Source organism: Nycticebus coucang, chromosome 18, assembly GCF_027406575.1.
Source record: "Nycticebus coucang isolate mNycCou1 chromosome 18, mNycCou1.pri, whole genome shotgun sequence".
NCBI lineage: Eukaryota > Metazoa > Chordata > Mammalia > Primates > Lorisidae > Nycticebus > Nycticebus coucang.
In genome coordinates this window covers 33,693,930-33,715,453 of record NC_069797.1, presented here as the reverse complement: position 1 = coordinate 33,715,453, position 21,524 = coordinate 33,693,930, and the positions used below count along the sequence as shown (strand labels likewise).

The window sequence follows — 21,524 nt, the reverse complement described above, 5'->3', positions numbered from 1 at the left end:
TTTTGTTGCAGTTTGGCCCGGGCTAGGTTCAAAACCGCCACCCTCGGTATATGGAGCCGGCGCCCTACTCCCTGGGCCACAGGCTCCGCCCTTCCTTGCCCTTTTCAAAGGCATTGCAGCTTCTAAAGGTCATGCTAGCGCATCCCGGTCGAGAAACGCGACCGGGTTTACAGGCACAGTCAGCAGATGTCCCCCTCAGCCCCGGAGCGTCACCGGGATGGACTGTAGATCCGCCTCCGCTCCCTTCCGCATCTCTACCCACCAGCGCCCCCAGATAACGCCGGCGCGCGCTGGGCTCAGGCGGTCACGTCCCTTGCGCCTGGAGGCGGGGCCTAGGGCTCTGACGCGCACGTGGCCACGCCTCTGCCGCCCAGCTATCTGCTGCGCCGCCCGCCATTTTGTCGTCAGTGTTTCGTTTGCGTGGACGGAATTGAGGGCGCTGTTTTGGTCCGTAGGGGAGAGGCAGGGTACAGGGTCTATTGTCTGTGTTTGACTCTGTAGTTTGATCCGAGGCCTTCCGGAGCTTTCCCGGGGTAGCCGGCAGGAGCCGCAGCGGCCGCCCCCGCCCCTCCCCTCCATCCCCGGCCCGGGAGGGACAGAGCCCGCGTCACGCCCCTCCGCGCTCGCCGTTCTCTTCTCTGTCGCTGCGTCCGCATCGTGTCCCCGGAATCAGACGGTGCCCCATAGATGGCCAGCTTTCCCCCGAGGGTCAACGAGAAAGAGATCGGTGAGGAATGGGACTCCCGGGGGAGTTTTGGGAGGAAGCATCTGAGTCTCACGGAAGCGCTTGAGTGAGCGGGGCCAGCCCTACAGCGGAGAGGGAAGCAGCTCGCGGTGGGTGTCTGCGGCGGGGAGCCCCGGGCGAGGGCGGCGGTGGGCCCAGGGCCGGCCTCCCGGTCGCTTTGTGGCCGAGGCGGGCACTCATCCCTCCGGACCCCAGTTTCTTCACCAGAGGTCCGCGCAGGACTTTTATCCTGGGATTCTCTTGGCTCAGGGTTTGGGTGTCGAGTGGACAGGAGGTTACTCCGAGGGGTTACTGGCAAGTTTCAGGGACTCTCAGTTTACGATGGGACTAGTAAACTTGTGTGTTCTGAGCTGCAGTGAAAGGAAAGGGTCCTCATGTGTGTTACCCACTGTTGACTGAAAAATGTGCCAGCATCCTGGGAGAGGAATACAATATTAACATTAAAAAAAAAAAAAGCTAGGACCTTAAGAAAGGCTGTGGTTCAGGGGCGGAGACTCTTCAGAATTATCATTCAAACACACATGGGAGGAGCTGAATGGTTGGGTGGAGTGACAGAAGAAAAGCTGTTTTACAGACGAGCAAACTGGGAAGGGCTTTTCTGGCTTAGTGGCTGGACTAACCCTGCTGAAGACAGGGCAACAGGGTTTCGAAGGTTGTGCGTCCACACCTACTCGGTGGCTCAGTTGAAAACACCTCGCATTATTTAAATCCTCTCTCTTCAAATAAAATACGTGGAACAATTTTGGGGAATGTTGGGGGTCCTTGTGCATTGATCGATATGCTTAATAGAACATCTGTCTTACTCTTTTAATTAGATAAAAATTGGCGGTGGCCACTCAGTAGAGGGTATTTGCATTTTCCTGCTCTTGAAGTAAATATGCTTTACTAAACACAGGGCGGAGGTATTTCTAGAGAGGAGGAGATGCTGAAGTAGCCAGAAAGCCTTCCGTCTTGTATGGGAGTGAGTTTTGATAGCTGGAAAGAGCTCTCTTAGAATTCTGGACTTTTGTTCTCATAAGGTTAAGACTGAGTGGCTGATTAAAAGGGAACTTTATCCTTGGTTTTAATAACTATTTTAAAGGTTCAGAAAACACCCACATTCGGGTTTTTTTTATTTTTTTTTAATTTTTTTATTGTTAAATCATAGCTGTGTACATTAGTGCAGTCAAGGGGTACAATGTGCTGGTTTCATATACAATCTGAAATATTCTCATCAAACTGTTCAACGTAGCCTTCATGGCCCACATTCGTTTTTTTAACTCCAGTTTTTAACTATTTTAAGACTAGTTTTGAAGTGGGACATAGACATCAAATAATAGTAATAATAATAATATAATCTTTATAATTGGTCCTGTGGGTTTTTTGCCCTCCACTGTAATGTTGATGAGTGATCTACCTTTAATTTATCTGTCTCTAAAAAAAAAAAAAAAAAACAGTTTGAGATTGCTGTGGGCTGCAATGCCTCTGCACTCTACCAAGAGTGACAAAGTTTCACTCCGCGCCCCCCGTAGAGTGTTGTGGTGTCACAGCTCACAGCAACCTCCAGCTTTTGCGCTTAGGCAATTCTCTTGCCTCAGCCTCCCAGTAGCTGGGACTATAGGCACCAGCCACAACGCCCAGCTATTTTTTTGTTGCAGTTTGGCCAGGGCCGGGTTTGAACTGGCCACCCTTGGTGTATGGGGCAGCGCCCTACTCACTGAGCCATAGGTGCCACCCAAACTCTTGGGTTTTAAGAGATACTTTTGCCTCAGCCTTCCAAATAGCTGGGACTTCAGGCGCCTGCCATAATGCCCAGCTATTTTTTGTTGTTGTGGTGGTTGTTATTGTTGTTTAGCAATCCCGGGCTGGGTTCGACCCACTAGACCCACTATCCTCGGTGCATGTGGTCGAAGCTGTAACTACTATGCTCCAGGCGCCAAGCCTTTTTTTGCATATTTAAATGTCTCAGTGTCATTTCCTGGATATGATACAAAAAGTTACTAGCAAAATGCTAAATATCTAGAAGAACTTTGGTCTTTCCTAAGTTTTTTTAACTCCAATTTTTTGATTCGTTGTTTCTTTTTTTAAGTATCATTTGGATACAAGATTAAACATTTATGTTTCTTTGTAGCTCTTTATGAGCAAGGACTTTTTCCTATTTGGGAGCCAAGTTTGATTTGTGGAGTACCACTGAGAGTAGAGGCAAGATTCTGTGAAAGATTAAGGAATTTGGTAGGACTGAGGAGTTCCTGCCCTGGGCTACTGCCTTTTCACAAGGCACTGCCACGGATCCTTTGCTGGGAGGAATGTGAAGAAGGAGCTAAATCTGGTTTGCTTGGTTTAGCAGTGGCTGGGATGATGTGTTACTCCTGTACAGATATTTATAATGTAGTGTTGTGTCTTACTTATGGCTGAGTTTCTCTTCTCTTATGCAAAATCATTAAATGATAAATTTTTGTTGCTAATATTAAACAGTTGCAGGTAATGTAATAAGATCTAACTTAAAGAAATTTTTATTCAAAGCACTTTATTAGAAACTTTGTGCTAAGTATTTAACATTGTACTAGTATTTAAATTGAGTGCTTAAATCATTTAATTAACACGAAAAAAGCATTTGATGTGCTTGTTAACTATTAAGGATACACATGGCAATTATCAGTAAAATACTTTTAACAGTTAACTTGGCAGTTTGTATAATGACCTCATTTCTTGAATTTCTGTATGTTTGAGAAGAGACTAGCTTATTAGTTAATGGACCTTTGCTGTTTGAACCAGCATATGTTAAAATGGTTAATTTGTTTTTTTAGTTAATTTAATACCACAATCATGAAACTCTTTTTGGAACTAAGATAAAAGAAGAAAAATATAGAATAATCTTAAAATATAGACTTATATTTATGCATTTTTAAGCATATTACTTATGCTTGCTAAGAACTGAATTCTAAGTCTTAATTTACCAGATGTTTTTCAAGTTGAATGCCAGGGCTTCCCCTTGTATACAAATTATATCAGTATTCTCACTTAGTTTGGGCGCTTTTACATTGAATTTTAAAACTTGCTTCCCTTACTTGTGAACCTTGCTTTTTTTTCTCCTTAAATTTATGAATTTTAAAAGATAGATGTGGCTAATCAGAAACCCAAGTTAAAGATTTAGACAAGGCTCGGTGCCTGTAGCACAGTGGTTAACCGTGTCAGCCACATTCACTGAGGTTGGCAGGTTCGAACCCAGCCCGGGCCAGCTAAAACAATGACAACTATAACAAAAAATAACCGGGCATTGTGGCGGGTGCCTGTAGTCCCAGCTACTTGGGAGATTGAGGCAAGAGAATCGCTTAACACCCAGAGTTTGAGGTTGCTGAGAGCCGTGACGCCATGGCATTCTACTGAGGGTGACAAAGTGAGACTCTGTCTCAAAAAAAAAAAAAGAGAGAGATTTAGACAGGGATTGCTAATTCACAAGCTGAGCATATAAAAAACTATTGAGATGACCATGTAAGACTGTGGGATTGGAAAAATGTAGGTAAACCATGCTTTTTCTGAAATCATTTATATATTTAAAAATCATTTTTTTTCTGGAGGCTGAGGCAGGAGGATTGTTTGAGCTTAGGAGTTAGAGCTTTCATTGAGCTATGTTGACACTGCTGTAGTCTAACTGGGGCTGCAGAATGAGACTCTGTCTCGAAAAATAAAACAAAATAAAAAGTAAAAAATCATTCTGTGGGCATCTGACAGTCACCAGTTTGTGAATTTTGTGTTTGAATGTTGGGTGACAGTAAAATTAATGTTACCTATGCTGGGTTAATACTGTGAGATGTGTGGAAGGGTTTGCTTGTTTGATTAAACCACACCTGAAGTATTGTGTTTAGTGCTGGTTGCCAGTTTAATGAGGGCCACTATTACTTGGAATTTGTCCAGAAAGGTTATGATGAAGTTAAGACAGGGAATGGACTTTACCTTAGAATGGATAGGATATAAGGAATGATTGAAAGGACCAGAGATATTTTATTTATTTATTTATTTTGAGACGGGGTCACTATATTGCCCTTGGTGGTAGAGTGTGGTGGCATCACAGCTCACAGCAACCTCCAATTCCTGGGCTCAAGTGATCCTCTTATCTCAGCTTCCGAAGTAGCTGGAGATATAGTTGCCCACCACAATGCCCAGCTAGTTTTTAGAGACAGGGTCTCGCTTTTGCTCAGTCTGGTCTTGAATGCCTGACCTCCAGCAATTCATCGGTCTTAGCCTCCTAGAGTGCTAGGATTACAGGCATGAACCATTGCACCTGGCCACTAGAGATATTTTAGCCTAGCAAAAAGATTCAGTTGCTGATGTCATAGCTATCTTATATATACAAATGTGTTTTGAGACCAGGATTAGCCTTATTCTTTTAAGTCTGAATAACTGGGGGAATGAGAGGTAGGAGATAGATTTTGAGTCATTAAAAGGAAAAATTTCTACAGCATACCACCTGGATGAAGGGCTCAACTACAACTTGAACTTTACCTTAGAAACACAAACAACGTAACCTAATCATATTAATCTAAATTTTTTTTAGAAAGGAAAAATTTCTGATAATCTCAGATATACCAAAATGCAGGGTATCCATAAAGTTCATGTGCAATTTAAAATAGGCAACTATTTTATTTTTGTTTTTTGAGACAAAGTCTCATTATGTTGCCCTCAGTAGAGTTCGTGACATCATAGCTCACAGCAATCTCCAACTCTTGGGCATAAGTGATTCTCTTGCCTCAGCCTCCCAAGTAGCTGGGACTACAGGCGCCTGCCACAATGCCAGTCTATTTTTTTTGTTGCAGTTGTCGTTGTTTAGCAAGCCCAGGCTGGGTTTGAACCCGCCAGCCTCTGTGTATGTGGCTGGCGCTGTAACCATTGTACTACGGACGCTGAGCCCCAGTTATTTTTTTTATTGCAGTAGTCATTGTTGTTTAGCAGGCCCAGGCCAGGTTCAAACCCTCGAACCTGCCAGCCCCTGTGTATGTGGCTGGTGCCCTAACTACTGAGCTACAGGCACCGAGCCTACACAACTATTTTAAATTGCATGTGAACTTTTCCACCCTGTAGAATAAATTTGATTAGGTATTCTTAGTTATGAATATCATAAAAAAACAGATCTGGGGTTTTTGTTTGTTTTCTTTTCTTTAAAAAAAATTTTTTTTTGAGACAGAGTCTCACTATGTTGCCCTCAGTAGAGTGCCGTAGCATCACAGCTCACAGTGACCCCAAACTCTTGGGCTTAAGTGATTCTCTTGTCTCAGCCTCCCAAGCTATATTTTTGTTGCATTTGTCATTGTTGTTTCAGCTGGCCCGGGCCGGGTTCGAACATGCCAGCCTTGGTGTATGTGGCCAGCACCCTAACCTCGAGCCTGTTTTTGTTTTTTAAACTGTATTCATTTGTTAATATGTCAAAGAATTGGACAAAGAACTTATTTAAGTCAAAAACACAAAAATACTTGATCAAACTCTGTTCACAAAATAGGTAATAGAGAAGCTAAACTGACAATAACTTATGACACAAAAAGGGAAAATAGGAAAATTTGAAATTAAGACTAGCCCAAAGCAGCATTGGTAATACTGATAAAGAGTATCCTTTGCCAAAATTAAATTCCAGCTAAATCTGCATGTGTGCATTGTAGAAGGGACTTGTTGGTTATGCTTTTCGTTACATATGAAAGTACTATTCTCTGTATGCTCTGATAATATGCCTTTTTTTTTTTTTTTTTTATTGAGACGGAGTCTCACTGTGTCAACCATTGGTAGAGTGCTGTGGTGTCACAGGTCACAGCAACCTCAAATTCTTGGGCTCAGGGATTCTCTTGCCTTAGCCTCCCAAGTAACTGGGACTATAGGCGCCTGTCACAACGCCCAGCTGTTTTTTGGTTACCATTGTTGTTTTAACTGGCCCAGGTTGGGTTCAAACCTGCCAACCTTGGTGTACGTGGCTGGTGCCCTACCCACTGAGCTATGGGCGCCGCCCTGATAATATGCCATTTTTGTTATGAATGCAAAATTTGAGTAATATTAACTAAATTAAAGATGTATGACATTGTCCATTTTTTTGTCCTTAAAAACCAAAAGTGTTTTATTTTTGAGTCAGTTTGGGGCACATTAGGAAGACTCTTAAGTACCACTGTTTGAAAATCATAAATATAGGGCGGCACCTGTGGCTCAAGGAGTAGGGCGCCGGTCCCATATGCCGGAGGTGGCGGGTTCAAACCTAGCCCCGGCCAAAAAAAAAAACAACAACAAAAAAAGAAAATCATAAATATAGTGCATTTTAAAGCACCGGTTAGGAGGTTAGACTAGACAACCTTTAAGTCCCTTCTAGTTCTGAGGGTTTTGTATTTTTGTGACTTGGAAGTGAAAAGGATAAGAATAATCATGTTTGAGTAGATCATTTTATAATGCTTTCCTTTGAGTAATGGTACAATAATCATATAGTGGTTTATGGTTTTTGAAGCCTAAAAAACTTAATTTGGAAGGCAACTCTTCTTGCAGAGTAATTTTAATTTATTGGATTTTAAATGTGAATAATTTGATGATAATGTAATGTAATGCAAAAGTTAGGACTTTAGTAATTGCTAGGCCTAATTTAGGGCATTACATTACTATATTACTATTAATTTTTTAAACTCTTGGATTGGGAAGCTTTAGGAAAATCACTTTACCAGAACTTGAAGATAGTTATTATCATTAAGGGATCTTCATACCCCATACTTCTCCTTAGAGAGTGGAAACCAGAACTCTCAATATCCTGTGTCTTCATAGAAAAAGGGAAAATACTTATACTGAATCCTGAAGTAACATGGGAGCTGTCTTACATTCATTTTCAGCTATGTATGATATCCTGTATTTTTGTTTTCTTTTAGTGAGATCACGGACTATAGGCGAACTTTTAGCTCCAGCAGCTCCTTTCGACAAGAAATGTGGTCGTGAAAATTGGACTGTTGCTTTTGCTCCAGATGGTTCATACTTTGCTTGGTCACAAGGATATCGTACAGTAAAGCTTGTTCCGTGGTCCCAGTGCCTTAAGAACTTGTAAGACACTCTTTTCTTTTTGTATTTTATATGTTTGTGGAATTTACCATTTTTGTCAGTGTGGGGGTGATAAAAACATTCTGACATTGAAGTTTTTCCCTTCTTCATAGATGATATTGTAAATGTGCCTTAATCATAGGCTGAAATATTTTTTGGAAATTTGGCCTAAAGAATTGTCTGGCTTTATTTATACAATATAGAATATTTTCTCAAATATTTATGTGTCTTTAAGTTTTTCTGCATTTTGAAAGGCAGGTTAATTGTTTCCTGTTAATGTTTATATTGTGTTGTGCCAGAGCAAGTAACCTTTGTCACTGTGAAACTTTCTGGATTCACTTTGGATTTTACAACATCTTACTGGATAACAGCGGTGCATAGATCATATAATTATTTTTATGTACTTTTTTGTTGAGTTTGAATATTTGTTGAAAGTTTTTCTAAAATACGTCATATGCTAAATTGCATATTTTCTTGCTTTTTGTATATCGCAGACTTTCCTTGTTGTATTCATTAATGTTCTTATTACATATGACTTGAGGTCTAAAAGGTTTGAGAACCTAATAATTATGGATTTTTAAAATTTAATTTAATTTTTATTTTGAGACAGTCTCTGTCACCCTGGGTAAAGTGCTATGGTGTCCTAGCTCACAGCAACCTCAGACTCTTGGGCTCAAGTAATCCTCTTGCCTCAGGTTTTTTTTTTTTTTTTTGTCTATTTTGTTTTTGTATTTTCCTTAGAGATTGGGGTCTCACTCTTGCTCAGGCTGGTCTTGAACTCTTTTTTTTTCTTGAGACAGAGCCTTAAGCTATCGCCCTGGTAGAGTGCCGAGGCATCACAGCTCACAGCAACCTCCAACTCCTGGGCTTAAACAATTCTCTTGCCTCAGCCTCCCAAGTAGCTGGGACTACAGGCGCCCACCGTAACACCTGGCTATTTTTTGGTTGTAGTTGTCATTGTTTGGCAGGCCCGGGCCAGATTTGAACTCACCAGCTCCTGTGTATGTGGCTGGTGCCCTAGCTGCTTGAGCTACAGGCACCACCCAGTCTTGAACTCTTGAGCTCAAGAGATGCATCCACCTCGGCCTCTCAGAGTGCTAGGATTACAGGCATGAGTCACTGTGCTTGGCCTTACGGGTTTTTTTTTTTAAAGTTTATCTTCTGGGATCAGCCTGACAATATAGGAAGTTACTTGGTTTTAAAAATTTTATTATATTTTTGTTTTTGGGTTGAAGGAGTTCCAGTTGATACAGTGGCTTTGAGGGAAGATTTGGGAGGCAGTTAGATTATAAATTGCTTTATTGTTGAACTTGTTCTCATCCACTAAGAATTTCCGTTAATGACCTAAATTTATTTGATTCATCTCTCATGGTTCAAGTAGCAACTTTTCCCCTTCCCATCCACAGGATTTTGTTGTTATTTAGTATTGTAATTATATTGATGTTTTTACAAACATTCATAATTATTCAATAACCAGAAGGATAAATGATTACGCAGTTTTAATCTGACTTTTTTCCCCCCAGTCTCTTGCATGGCACCAAGAATGTTACGAATTCAAGCAGTTTAAGATTGTCAAGGCAAAGTAGTGATGGTGGCCAGAAAAATAAGCCTCGAGAACATATTATAGACTGTGGAGATATAGTCTGGAGTCTTGCTTTTGGGTCTTCAGTTCCAGAAAAACAGAGTCGCTGTGTAAATATAGAATGGCATCGCTTCAGATTTGGACAAGATCAGCTACTCCTTGCCACGGGGTTAAACAATGGGCGTATCAAAATATGGGATGTATATACAGGTATGAATTCATAGGTTTGTTTGTTTTTTGACAGGAAAACATGAAGGGTTTATTGCACATAAAGTATTAACAGATCTAGAGACTCTAATTTTTTTTTTAATTTCAGATTAATACGGGGTTATAAACCATTAGAGGATTCATAGTTTTAAAAAGAAACTTAATTATTTTATAATGCAGGGCACTGTTTTAGCCCCGGGATATGACTTGAGTGTTTTAACTTACTGAAAAGTAAGAATTAGTGCTATGGGTGTGTCTTTATAATTTACCTAATATCTTCAGCTCATGATTTTGATTTTAGGAAAACAATATAGTGTTCACTCTTCAAGAATAGTATAGTAGGGAAGGGCAACTCTAGGGAACGTTTTGTTAATTATTTATAAACTAATAATTTAGTATATGAGTCAAATAACAAGGTGTTTTTTTCCATACTTTTTCAATGATTCATATGTAGAGGCTTTCAAGAAGCAAATGGGTTTCAGCAATCATCTAACCTTTGCAAGGCTTTAGTGACAGTTTAAAAAGTCTGGACAGGTTGAGAAGTTAAATTCTTTAGGCAATTAAAAATAAATGTTTTGTTTACTGCCTAAATCAGTTTCTAGCATATCTTATGTATTTAAAAATGTAAAAGATTTTGGGCGGCGCCTGTGGCTCAGCGGGTAGGGCGCCGGCCCCATATGCCGAGGGTGGGGGGTTCAAACCCAGCCCTGGCCAAACTGCAACAAAAAAATAGCCGGGCGTTGTGGCGGGCGCCTGTAGTCCCAGCTACTTGGGAGGCTGAGTCAAGAGAATCACCTAAGCCCAAGGATTTGGAGGTTGCTGTTAGCTGTGTGAGGCCACGGCACTCTGCCGAGGGCGATAAGGTGAGACTCTGTCTCTACAGAAAAAAAAAAGTAAAAGATTTTAAAAATGAGCATTAAAATAATATGTACATTAGAACACAAGTGATACTGACACTGCATGGGGATAGTGAGCCAAAATTTGATTGGCTTCTTAAAGAAAATTTAAGATAAACACATAAATTCTCCTGGAAAATAAGACTCTTATGGTATTAGATAAATAAAGTACATTTTTTCCACTGGGATTATGTTTGAAAATTAAAGTTGTTGTGGGATAATATGTATCTTTTGGGGAGTTTTACAAGGTCAAGGAAATATAAGCAAGGGAATAATTTGATTTTATGTTTTAAAGTCATGCTGTTCAAAGATTTGAAAATGATAATGTGGGAGCTTTTTTGTTATTAAATTACATGATCTTGGAGTTTACATTTTAGATACTCCCTTTTTATTTTTTTGATAAACTTAGGTTTTTTACATACTATCTTCAAAAATAATCCATTTTAGTACATCTTTAAAGGTAACGGTAATGGTGCTAATAGATAAGTCATTTTATACTTGATAAACTAAGACCGTGGCCAAGAATTTCAATTCATTTTTTTCATGGTGAACAACCCTGATTTTCAAAAGTAGGAGTTAATAAAAATATTAATTTATTTTTTTCCTCTTCCATCACATTTAGGAAAACTCCTCCTTAACTTGGTAGATCATACTGAAGTGGTCAGAGATTTAACTTTTGCCCCAGATGGGAGCTTGATCCTAGTGTCAGCTTCAAGAGACAAAACTCTCAGAGTGTGGGACCTGAAAGATGATGGTATGTCTTTTTCCAGGCTGTGAAAAAGGATTAGTTTCTTAATAACACTATCAAGAGGCATAAGGGTTCATCTGGGGTATTTAGCTTTAAAAATGGCATATGATCAAAATTTCCTTTTCTTGGCTTAATCCTTCGGTTCCTTTCCTTTTATAGCCCAAGTAAGATCATAAATGTGACCCAGTATAGGAAGTAGTAATTACTAAGTAAATAATCTGATGTTGTTCAGAAACTAACCACACAAATCTCTATATATCACTTGCTGTATTTGAGGACAAAATCTTGATCAGATTTAGGGTCTTGGTCCAGGTGCAGTGGCTCACGCTTGTAATCTTAGCACACTGGGAGGCCGAGGTGGGTGGATCGCCTGAGCTTATAGGTTTGAGACCAGCCTAAGCAAGAGCAAGACCCCATCTCTAAAAATAGTCAGATGTTGTGACAGGCACCTGTAGTCCCAGCTACTTGGGAGGCTGAGGCAAGAAGATTGCTTGAGCCTGAGTTAAGAGGTTGCTGTGAGCTATAACACCATGGCACTCTACTCAGGGCAACAAAGTGAAACTGTCTCAAAAAAAAAACAGATTTAGGGTCTTGCATGAAATGGTCTTTGTTAGCTTATTTTTTCTAAGGGAGAGTAATTAACTTCTTGCATTTAGTTAGTGAAAATTTAAGCAGATGTTGAAGTAATTTAGTAATCGAATAAAATTTAGATTAAAACATAATTTTCATACCAGAATTCATAATGTGTAAATGTTAGTTAATAAGCACCATAAGTTGGATAGGTTAAGAAAGAAATTTTTTTCAAAAGTAAAAGATTTGTCTTTCAATATAATATATGTAATATATCTTTCTGATATGTCAATGACAAGTATTCACCTTTTTCTGAAACCTTGCTATTTGTGATGCTTACAAAGTTTTGGAGAGGCTACCTTATTTGAGAGGATCAGAGATGAGCATTTCTTCTCCCTTTTTAGTCCCTAAGGAAGGAGTCTACATTTTTAACTAAAACCTTATATTTAAATAAGATATGCTTGGTGCTCTAACAGCCTTAAGCTGGAGGTTGTTAGGGGTGATGTAACTTAAATTGAATATGGTAGGAAAGAGAACTCTCAGATTTGGAGATAGTCCAGCTGATCGGTTGTAACTATTGCCTAATAGAGTAATATGCTAACATTAATAAATCATGAAGTACCTTCTCTGTATTTTATGAGTTCTCTCTTTGCTTAGCTCTTGAGGGGCAAAGGGATCTCAATGGTTAAAATAGTTTGATTAGTAATTTTTTATTTTCCTTTGCATATCAAATGGTGCTTGCTTGTCTCAACCTAATTTCAGTTGTACACATATATTTTATGAATGTAGGCTTTAGTAAAATGTAAGCTCCAAGAGAGTAGTGACTTTGTCTAATTCACAGCTATCTCCTCAGTGCCAGCACAGCGCTGGCTATGTAGAATGTACTTAATAAGTATTTGTAAAATTAAGAGTTAAATATACTTAAGCATAGTTGTATGCTATGGGTATAATACTCAAGGACTTTGCAGTGGAATGTCGTTACTCTCTTAACTTTGCTGTGTTCCAGTTCCTTTATTTGTAGAATAATGGGATTGGACTAAGAGAATTATGTCTTCTCTAGATAACAGTCCTAGGCTTTTTCTTAAAAGAATAGATGTTAAATATTTAGGATTGTGAACCATACTGTCTGCTGTAGTAGCACAACATAAACACATGGGCATGATTGTGTTGTAATAACATTTTAGTTACAGAAATAAGTAGCTGGTACCTATTGCCAACCCCTGTTACATACAGATAAATTGCTTTTCACTGTAAATGTTTATGATCCTGTGATTGACTGCCACTTTGAAATACTTCTCATTTGAAATGGATTCTAGGGCTAACAGATACTTCTTTTCTTTAGGAAACATGATGAAAGTATTGAGGGGGCATCAGAACTGGGTGTACAGCTGTGCATTCTCTCCTGACTCTTCTATGCTGTGTTCAGTTGGAGCCAGTAAAGCAGTATGTGTCAAAGTTCTTGTACATTCATTGTGAATTGGATTATAATAATATGTGCATAATCATTTTAAATCTAAGTAACCTATTAAGTCTGTGCTCGGTGTCATGAACATCTTAAATGTTTTATTTCATAATGGGGGAGAATTTGCATGAAGGAAATAAATATTGATTGTGAAGTGAGAAGTTGGATTGCTTTTAAGGATGATATTCATAAAATGAGGGGTCTGTCAAATTTATTTTTTGTAAGCTCTAGAAAAGTTTATGTGCTATAAAGAGATCTAGTCCATATGTTAAGACATTCCCTTGCTAATTATTTTCTTCTTTGTTGTTCTATTTTTTTGTCCAGTTTGCTGTTTTTAAAGTTTTGAGTCCCAGCTGGTCCTGGACATTTAACTGAAAAAAAGTAACTTAAAAACATAATGAGAATAAAAATAGCACTCATGTATGTCCTAGAGTGAATTAGAGATGAAATCTGATAATGTATGTTTTACATACCTATAGACAGCTTAAGTAAAACAACTAAGAGGGTTATGCTTATTTAATGAAGTCCTTTAGTTTACCAGCTGAGTTAGTATAGTTAAAGGGATCTCAGTAGAGTCAGATATTTATGAAATGTTGAAGTCCAACTACATGTGATGATCACAATACAGTACACTTTGAATTAATGGGGGTGTGGGAGGCTAGTTAAAATGCATTTTATTTAGCTAAGAAGTATGTTAAAATGGTAGTTGCAAATGTTGGAAGTTTAGAATAAGATACTCAGTTTAGTTCTTTAAAAATCATAAGAACAACAAAGCTAGATGTTGACATTGCTATTTTAGGCTGTGTGTTTTCCATATGCTTCTTGCTTTCCCTGTCACAGGTGGTGGCAGCAATATTGGTGTGATTGAGGTTATGCTGGCACCACTCGCACACAAGCGCACAATGGTGTTAGCTGGGCAGAAAGAGTGGCATCTCTGGCTACCGGGCTGGGGGCGACCTTTACCGTAGGATGAAGTAACCTTGCATTCGGCTGCAAGGTGTACTGTACGTACACAGGTGCTGGTCGATGTCCACTTTCTGCTTTTCTTTCTTTCTTTTTTTCTTTTTAAAAATAATTTTCCCCACAGTGAAATCCACTGACTCCTCTAAGTAAATTGATCTTCCAGTTTGATGGAATTGGGAGTCTTGACAAATGAAACCAATTTAATGTAAAGTAATTGACTTTCAAATGGTTTCTCTGTTATTTTTTTGCAATTCTTTAAGATGTTAGAGCTATTTTAAGTCTTTGCTCCAACTTGTAATTTGTAGTTATTTTCCTTTGCAAGTAATATATTGTGTCTGTGCAGAAAAAAAAGTAGTAAAAAGGATTGCTTTACTCCAAGAGGAGGAGAGATTGTCTTATTAGGATTGTCACAAACGTCCAAACTCACATTTAATATAACAGACTGAAGTGAGTATTAGACTTCTATTTAGAGCTATTCTGCACAGCCTAAACTACTGATCTTTAGAATCTAAGACTATATGTAAACTTGTTCTTAAATAATTAAACTGTTTTATACATAAAATGACTAATGATTATGGTCATTTTGGGAAAAATAAGATTGGTTGGTAAATCTTGACTGACAGAAATGTTATAATTGTATTATTTTCATAAACTAGCATTTTCATTTTGTAATGTGTTTTAACGTCCTTGTTGTTTGCCAAATAAGTTTCATTTGGCTGTGAAAATTCTCTTTGCTTGCAGTATCTGTTTCTCTTCCTAGGCTCACGTTGGTGACCCAAGCCTATTGTAAACAAGTGATTATCTCAAAGGGAGATGCCAATGGAGTAACAATTTGTTAACCTTACATTTTCTGTCTGTATATTTTTTAAAAATTTGATAGTTTCTGGAAAAAAAGAGAAGGGGGTTTGTAGTATTTAACCTTATTTATTTCTGTATATTTTAGTTATTTAGTTTTTGGAATAAATGGATTTCAGTATAACTTTGTGGTTAAATTGCATTGCTTTTAGGTTTAGGCTTATTTTTTAATTAACATTTAACAGAAACATTTGAAATAGAATTTGCATGTCTGCTTTAATTAACTTAAAGACTGATTTTAATCTGACTGTGACACTGAGCATATTCTTTAAATTACTCATAATTTATAATGTTTAATATAATTTTAATTAAATTTAGCAGTTTTAGTTTAAGATGTGCCATTTTATTCTCTGTGTGTCTGAATGAAGCTATAACATTTACCTTTTTATTGCAGGTTTTCCTTTGGAATATGGATAAATATACCATGATACGGAAACTGGAAGGACATCACCATGATGTTGTAGCTTGTGACTTTTCTCCTGATGGAGCTTTACTGGCTACTGCATCTTATGATACTCGAGTATATATTTGGGATCCACATAATGGAGACATTCTGATGGAATTTGGGTGGGTAGAGCATGATCTATTTAATTGTCTATAATTCATTTCTGGCTATCACTAAAGCTTTTAAGAAGTTATGTGAGTATTTAGAATCATTAACATATGAAACTTAAAATTACAGTCTATCATAATTTAAAAGTTTGGTATCGTTTAAGCCAGTGGTTCTCAACCTTCCTCATGCTGCGACCCTTTAATACCGTTCCTGTGGTTTGCGACCCACAGGTTGAGAACCACTGGTTCAAGCCTTTGAATAATGTAAAGCTTTAGATACACATTCTGTAAATAATTTGGCTCTCTTGATATAAGTATTGCTATGTAATAGTACCTGACTCTTTGTAGAAGTGGAGATTATATTTAAAGTTTCATGTTGGAGAAAAATAGTTAAAATCAAAGTTGGACCTACACTTACTGTCTTAAGCCAACCACATCGTGAAGAAGAGATTAATATTTTGGATATATCAGCTCTACTCAGTCTCAACTGTATTCATTAAGGCTATTTTAAATCTCATTCAAAGACATATACTTTGTAACCTGGTTAGTTTTGTTTCTTGAAGTAACTCTGATATCCACTGAAAACATGTATTTGACCTCAGGCACATGTTTCCCCCACCTACTCCAATATTTGCTGGAGGAGCAAATGACCGATGGGTACGATCTGTATCTTTTAGTCATGATGGACTGCATATTGCAAGCCTTGCTGATGACAAGTAAGTTTGTGCATTATCACTTGACATACTTATTATTGCCTTTGAAAGATTTCCTTTCATCTTTCTAATTAATGAAAACATTCTGGAACATTAAAGCCTTTCTGTAGTTAGAGTTTTAAGGTCTCTCTCTAGATAAGACCCCTTTAGAAATGCTGATGGTTTTAAAGAATATTGACCTGAACAAATTATTCAATGTAAACTGAAGATAATGCATGCCTTTCCTGTGTTTCTTGTTTAAGCAAACTGATTCTTAATCAGCTTTTAGCCCAGCTGACAAAGCTTTTTTAAAGTTGGTATCTTGTAAAAGTTGAAGCAGAAGGAAATTTCTGAAGTGAAGTAAAAGTAGAAACATAGTAATTGGTATCCACTGTGATTGAGACTAGAAATAACAGGTCACATGAAAGAGATGGTCTTATTGGTAAGAATGTTAGCAAACAAATGGGGAGAGTTTTATTTGTTACAACCATTGTTTTCCTCTTTGCTCAGATAGATTCTGCATATTAGTTTTTCACTGTATTCCTAGACACATACTATCTAGGCTAGGTAAGAAACCTTTATAAAATGTCTTGGAAGAGGGTAAAACAGATCAGATATTGATTGTATTTCAAGTGCAAGAAAGGGAATACTTGCAGTTGTTGAACATTATAAATCTGAATGCTTGGAAGGGAAAGCAGTCATGCTTTGTAGTCTCTGTGTCTTACGTGTGATTAATCCAAATTATCAAATAAAGTAAGTTATAATAATTATGGTGGTGCCTGTGGCTCAAAGGGGTAGGGCACCAGCCCCATATGCCAGAGGTGACGGGTTCAAACCCAGCCCTGGCCAAAAACCACAAAAAAAAAAAAAAAAAACATAAAATAAAAACAAAGTAAGTTATAATCATTACCAAAAAGTTGCTTTTACCTTAAATTTCCTACTAGATACTCACTAGATAATTTATTTCCTTTCCAGAATGGTGAGGTTCTGGAGAATTGATGAGGATTATCCAGTACAAGTTGCACCTTTGAACAATGGCCTCTGTTGTGCCTTTTCTACTGATGGCAGTGTTTTAGCTGCTGGGTAAATGTATTTTTCTCTTTAAGGGATAATTTAAGTGGCTTTTAGGCAAAGTAGCTGCTAACTTGTCAGTAATTCTCTAATAATAAGTGCTCTTTGGGCGGCGCCTGTGGCTCAGTCGGTAAGGCGCCGGCCCCCTATACCGAGGGTGGCGGGTTCAGACCCAGCCCCGGCCAAACTGCAACCAAAAAAAAAAAATAGCTGGGCCTTGTGGCGGGTGCCTGTGGTTCCAGCTGCTCGGGAGGCTGAGGCAAGAGAATCGCTTAAGCCCAGGAGTTGGAGGTTGCTGTGAGCTGTGTGAGGCCACGGCACTCTACCGAGGGCCATAAAGTGAGACTCTGTCTCTACAAAAAAAAAAAATAAGTGCTTTTTATAATACTATTTCATTGTCATTGGGTATATCATTGGTTCTCCTTAGTTAGGTTTGTTTGTTTGTTTTGAGACAGAGTCTCACTCTGTCACCCTGGGTAGAGTGCCATGGTGTCATACATAGCTCATAGCAACCTCAAACTCCTGGGCTCAAGCAATCTTTCTGCCTAGGATAATAGTTATTTGAGGTGTAGGGATGTTAAACTACGCATACTTGAGTACCTAAGTTTATGCTTTGTTTCTTTCTAGGACACAGGATGGAAGTGTCTATTTTTGGGCCACTCCAAGGCAAGTCCCTAGCCTTCAACATTTATGTCGTATGTCAATCAGAAGAGTGATGCCCACTCAAGAAGTCCAGGAGCTGCCGATTCCTTCCAAAGTTCTGGAGTTTCTCTCCTATCGTATTTAGAAGACTCTGCCTTCCCTATTAGTAGGGACTGACAAAATACACTTTACACAAACCTCAAGCTTTATTGACTTCAAGTATCTGTTTTTAAAGGTTTAGAAGATTTATTTAATTTGATACATTCTTGTACTGCATTTTGATCAGTTGAGCTTTTTAAACATTATTTATAGACTAGGAGTATAGAAATATTTCTGAACATATCAAATGTAAATTTCTTTGAGCTCTAACTGTGAAAACATATACATACATGTATATATTTAGATAAGCTACTGTATGTTGAATGGACCCTTTTGCTTCTAATTTTTAGTTTTGGCATGTGTATATTGCTTCAGTAGAACCACAATATGTATCTTTGCAGTAAAGTGGAAGGAATTTTTTTTAATTCTGAGATGCTAAATACTGGCTTAAGCTAAATTGCCTCATATAAAATGTATTTGGGGGTGGGGGGGCATGTCAGACTGACCTCCAAGTGAAACACAGTTTTTATATAGGGAAAGGTGGAGTTTGAATTTTGAATGTGACATTGTTTGTTTGTTTGTTTGTTTTTAAATCAGAGCCAGGATATAACTAGAAAAAGGATGCCTTTCTCCCCTACCCCCGTCCTCTAAATACTGCTGTGGGCCTTAATTTTGGAAAGCAGCTTGCTACTTTACTTTTTGGTATAAAGTATTATAAATATTAGCCTTTTTGGAAAATCCATCTGCTGTGTTATTGCTAAATATTTGTTTTTACTAAGGGACAGTTATTTTAAGACCATGGATTTTTTTTAAAACACTTATTATGTTTCTGCAGGGGATGATATTGGTGACTTGCCAAAGAGAAGCAATACAGTATATCTGCTTTTGCCTTCTGTTATTTATCTTACCTGCAGATATTAAGAATGTATGCATTATGTAAAATGCTTGATTATATATTTTTGTTGAATTTTTTAATAAAAGGCTTACCAAAAAACCAATATATTGCAAATAATTTCCTAAATGTGTTAGAAGGATTAGTACTTTTTCATTGATCTCCAGTGTGAGCTTGACGGCACAACCACAAGTAAATTAAGCAAAAAGGGTAAGGACGAAATAGCATGAGATTAAGGTACTACTTTAAAGTTCATTCAGTGCTTCATGAATGCAATGGCTTTTATGTTGGTTTGGTTTGGAGAGAACTATTATAGTAATTCTTTTTTTTTTTTTTTTTTTTTTTTGAGACAGAGTCCCATGATGTCACCCTTGGTACAGTGCTGTGGCGCCACAGCTCATAGCAACCTCAAACTTGTGGGCTCAAGCGATTCTCTTGCCTTAGCCTCCCAAGTAGCTGGGACTACAGGTGCCCGCCACAAGGGCCAGCTGTTTTTTTTTTGTTGCAGTTGTTGTTTAGCAGGCCAGGGCTGGGTTTGAACCCGCCACTCTCGGTGCATGTGGCCGGCGCTGTAACCACTGCTACCGGTGCTGAGCCACTATTATAGTAATTCTTACTTTAAAAGCATAGAAAAGCTCTAGAACAAAGGAAAATAACTACTCAGCAAAGGCAACATGTCTTCTATGGGAAATAACAGGCTTTCTTTCATAAGCCTATCTGGTTAAAGTAGATATAAGAAAAATCTAGTGATCTAGGTCCTGTTAACAGATTTAACAATTTAGAGGGGTGCAGGTTATAAATTTGAAAGTCAGTAGAAAATCCGCCCAAATTACTTCTTGAGGATCTTCTGTATTTTGCAAAAAGCAGTGCAAAAGCCATCTTATCTTTAAATTGCTTGTGACTTTAGTTTGCATTTTACTTTGTAATATATCAGATTCAGAATTTTAAAAGAAGGTACTGTTATTCTCCACACCATTTAATTATTTACTCTCCACATCATCATATCCAATCAAGTAAAAACAGCATTTTTGGAAGATAACATTCTCTGAGATATCCACAATTATTTTCTGCCTCTTCTCTAGAAACGGTAGTGCCAGTAAGAAAGGAAGATTGCAGAATACATCAAGTAGAAGCATGCTTGAATTTTCGGTTTGTGAGAAACAACAGGATGATAATACTTTACACTGAAAGGAAAGTAGGGAAATGTGACTGGATTATTCACTTGGGTCAGATTGTACCTACGTGATTTTAAAATGACAGTGCTTCTTTCTCTTTGCCACAAACGTGTCATTTTTAAGAGTGGCAAGAGTCTTGTTCAGATTTGATTTCCTGTTGTATCCCACAGGGGTGCATGTGAACGTCGGAAATTCTGTCACACGCAGGAGTTGTGCTATCCTTTTACAATAGTGCAGTCATTTTAAGACCTGTAATGATCATGGGTTGGTAAATCTTAAATTTATGATCCTTGAGATTCTCTGGCTGCTGTGATTAAGATAAAGTTGGATTCAGCTGGTTTGCACTGCCCTCAAGGCAGCAAGACCAAAAAAGGCTGGACTGCACTGTGGCGTGCTTACGGGTTGAGGCAAGTAGCAGGGGACTTGGCTGTGAGCCAGCACAGGATTAAGGAAACAGAAAGCATAAGTTCAACATTGTCTCACAAGCTAGAAATCATTGAAACAGGGACTCCAAGCTCCAGATAGATAAGTGAAGTTTGTGGATGATACAGAATTTTGTCCAAGTAATTCTGGGGAGAGTCTGACCTATGCAATGCATTTTAACTAGTGAATGTATAGTTGATAAAGCATAAATAACTACAGTAGAGTTATATGTGGATTTGCTGTTGTATGTCAGTGATAAAATCAAAGTATCCATGGGAGTATACTGGGTTTTTGGTTCTTCAATTCTTTCCCCCCAGAAATAAGAGCTGTTGGCAGCGAACAATAAAATGCAAACTAGAGAAATAGTCATCATGACCTCGGCTTAGTTTATGTAAGATGTATGGGAGGAATGCAGATTAGAAGACTTATCTCTACCTGCCCTTTGCTCTGTAAAACTTTATCATGCTGGCACCTTGATCTTGGACTTCCAACCTCCAGAACTGTGAGAAACAAGTTTCTGTTGTTCATAAGCCAACTAGTCTGTGGTATTTGTAATAGCTGCCCAAATGGACTGAGGCGGGACTGGTAGGAATGCTTTCTTAAGTCATCTTCATTAGATACAAGCTCTGCCAGAGCACACAGCCAATCTGTGTTCTCCAGCTCTACCATGATTTGGCAGGAATCCTGTAGGTTTCAAGTTCTCTCTTGGATGAACCCAGTTGAGCTCAGAAGAACATTACTGTGTACTGTTACAAGGGTCTGCATAGAGCACCTGGGAAACAGGACGAGGAACCTCCCACGTGTCAAAGGTGTCCCTCCCCCTCCATGTCCTTTGTGTGACATGAGCATGTTTCATTTGTTTTACTAAAGTTCTGGACATGTGCAATTCTTGTAAAAATTTTGGTTTATGGCGTTACTTAA

The 21,524-nt window shown here is 38.4% G+C and overlaps 1 protein-coding gene across 1 annotated transcript; it reads left to right on the top strand.

Moving 5' to 3' along the window:
• Window positions 1-349: 349 nt before the first annotated feature.
• WSB1 (WD repeat and SOCS box containing 1) lies at window positions 350-19,098 on the top strand. Its single transcript, XM_053567619.1, has 9 exons — window positions 350-727; window positions 7,609-7,777; window positions 9,298-9,566; window positions 11,082-11,213; window positions 13,120-13,220; window positions 15,452-15,624; window positions 16,212-16,325; window positions 17,277-17,384; window positions 18,000-19,098. The coding sequence occupies exons 1-9, from the start codon at window positions 688-690 to the stop codon at window positions 18,157-18,159; spliced, it is 1,266 nt and encodes a 421-aa protein (XP_053423594.1). The 5' UTR covers window positions 350-687; the 3' UTR covers window positions 18,160-19,098.
• Window positions 19,099-21,524: the final 2,426 nt, after the last annotated feature.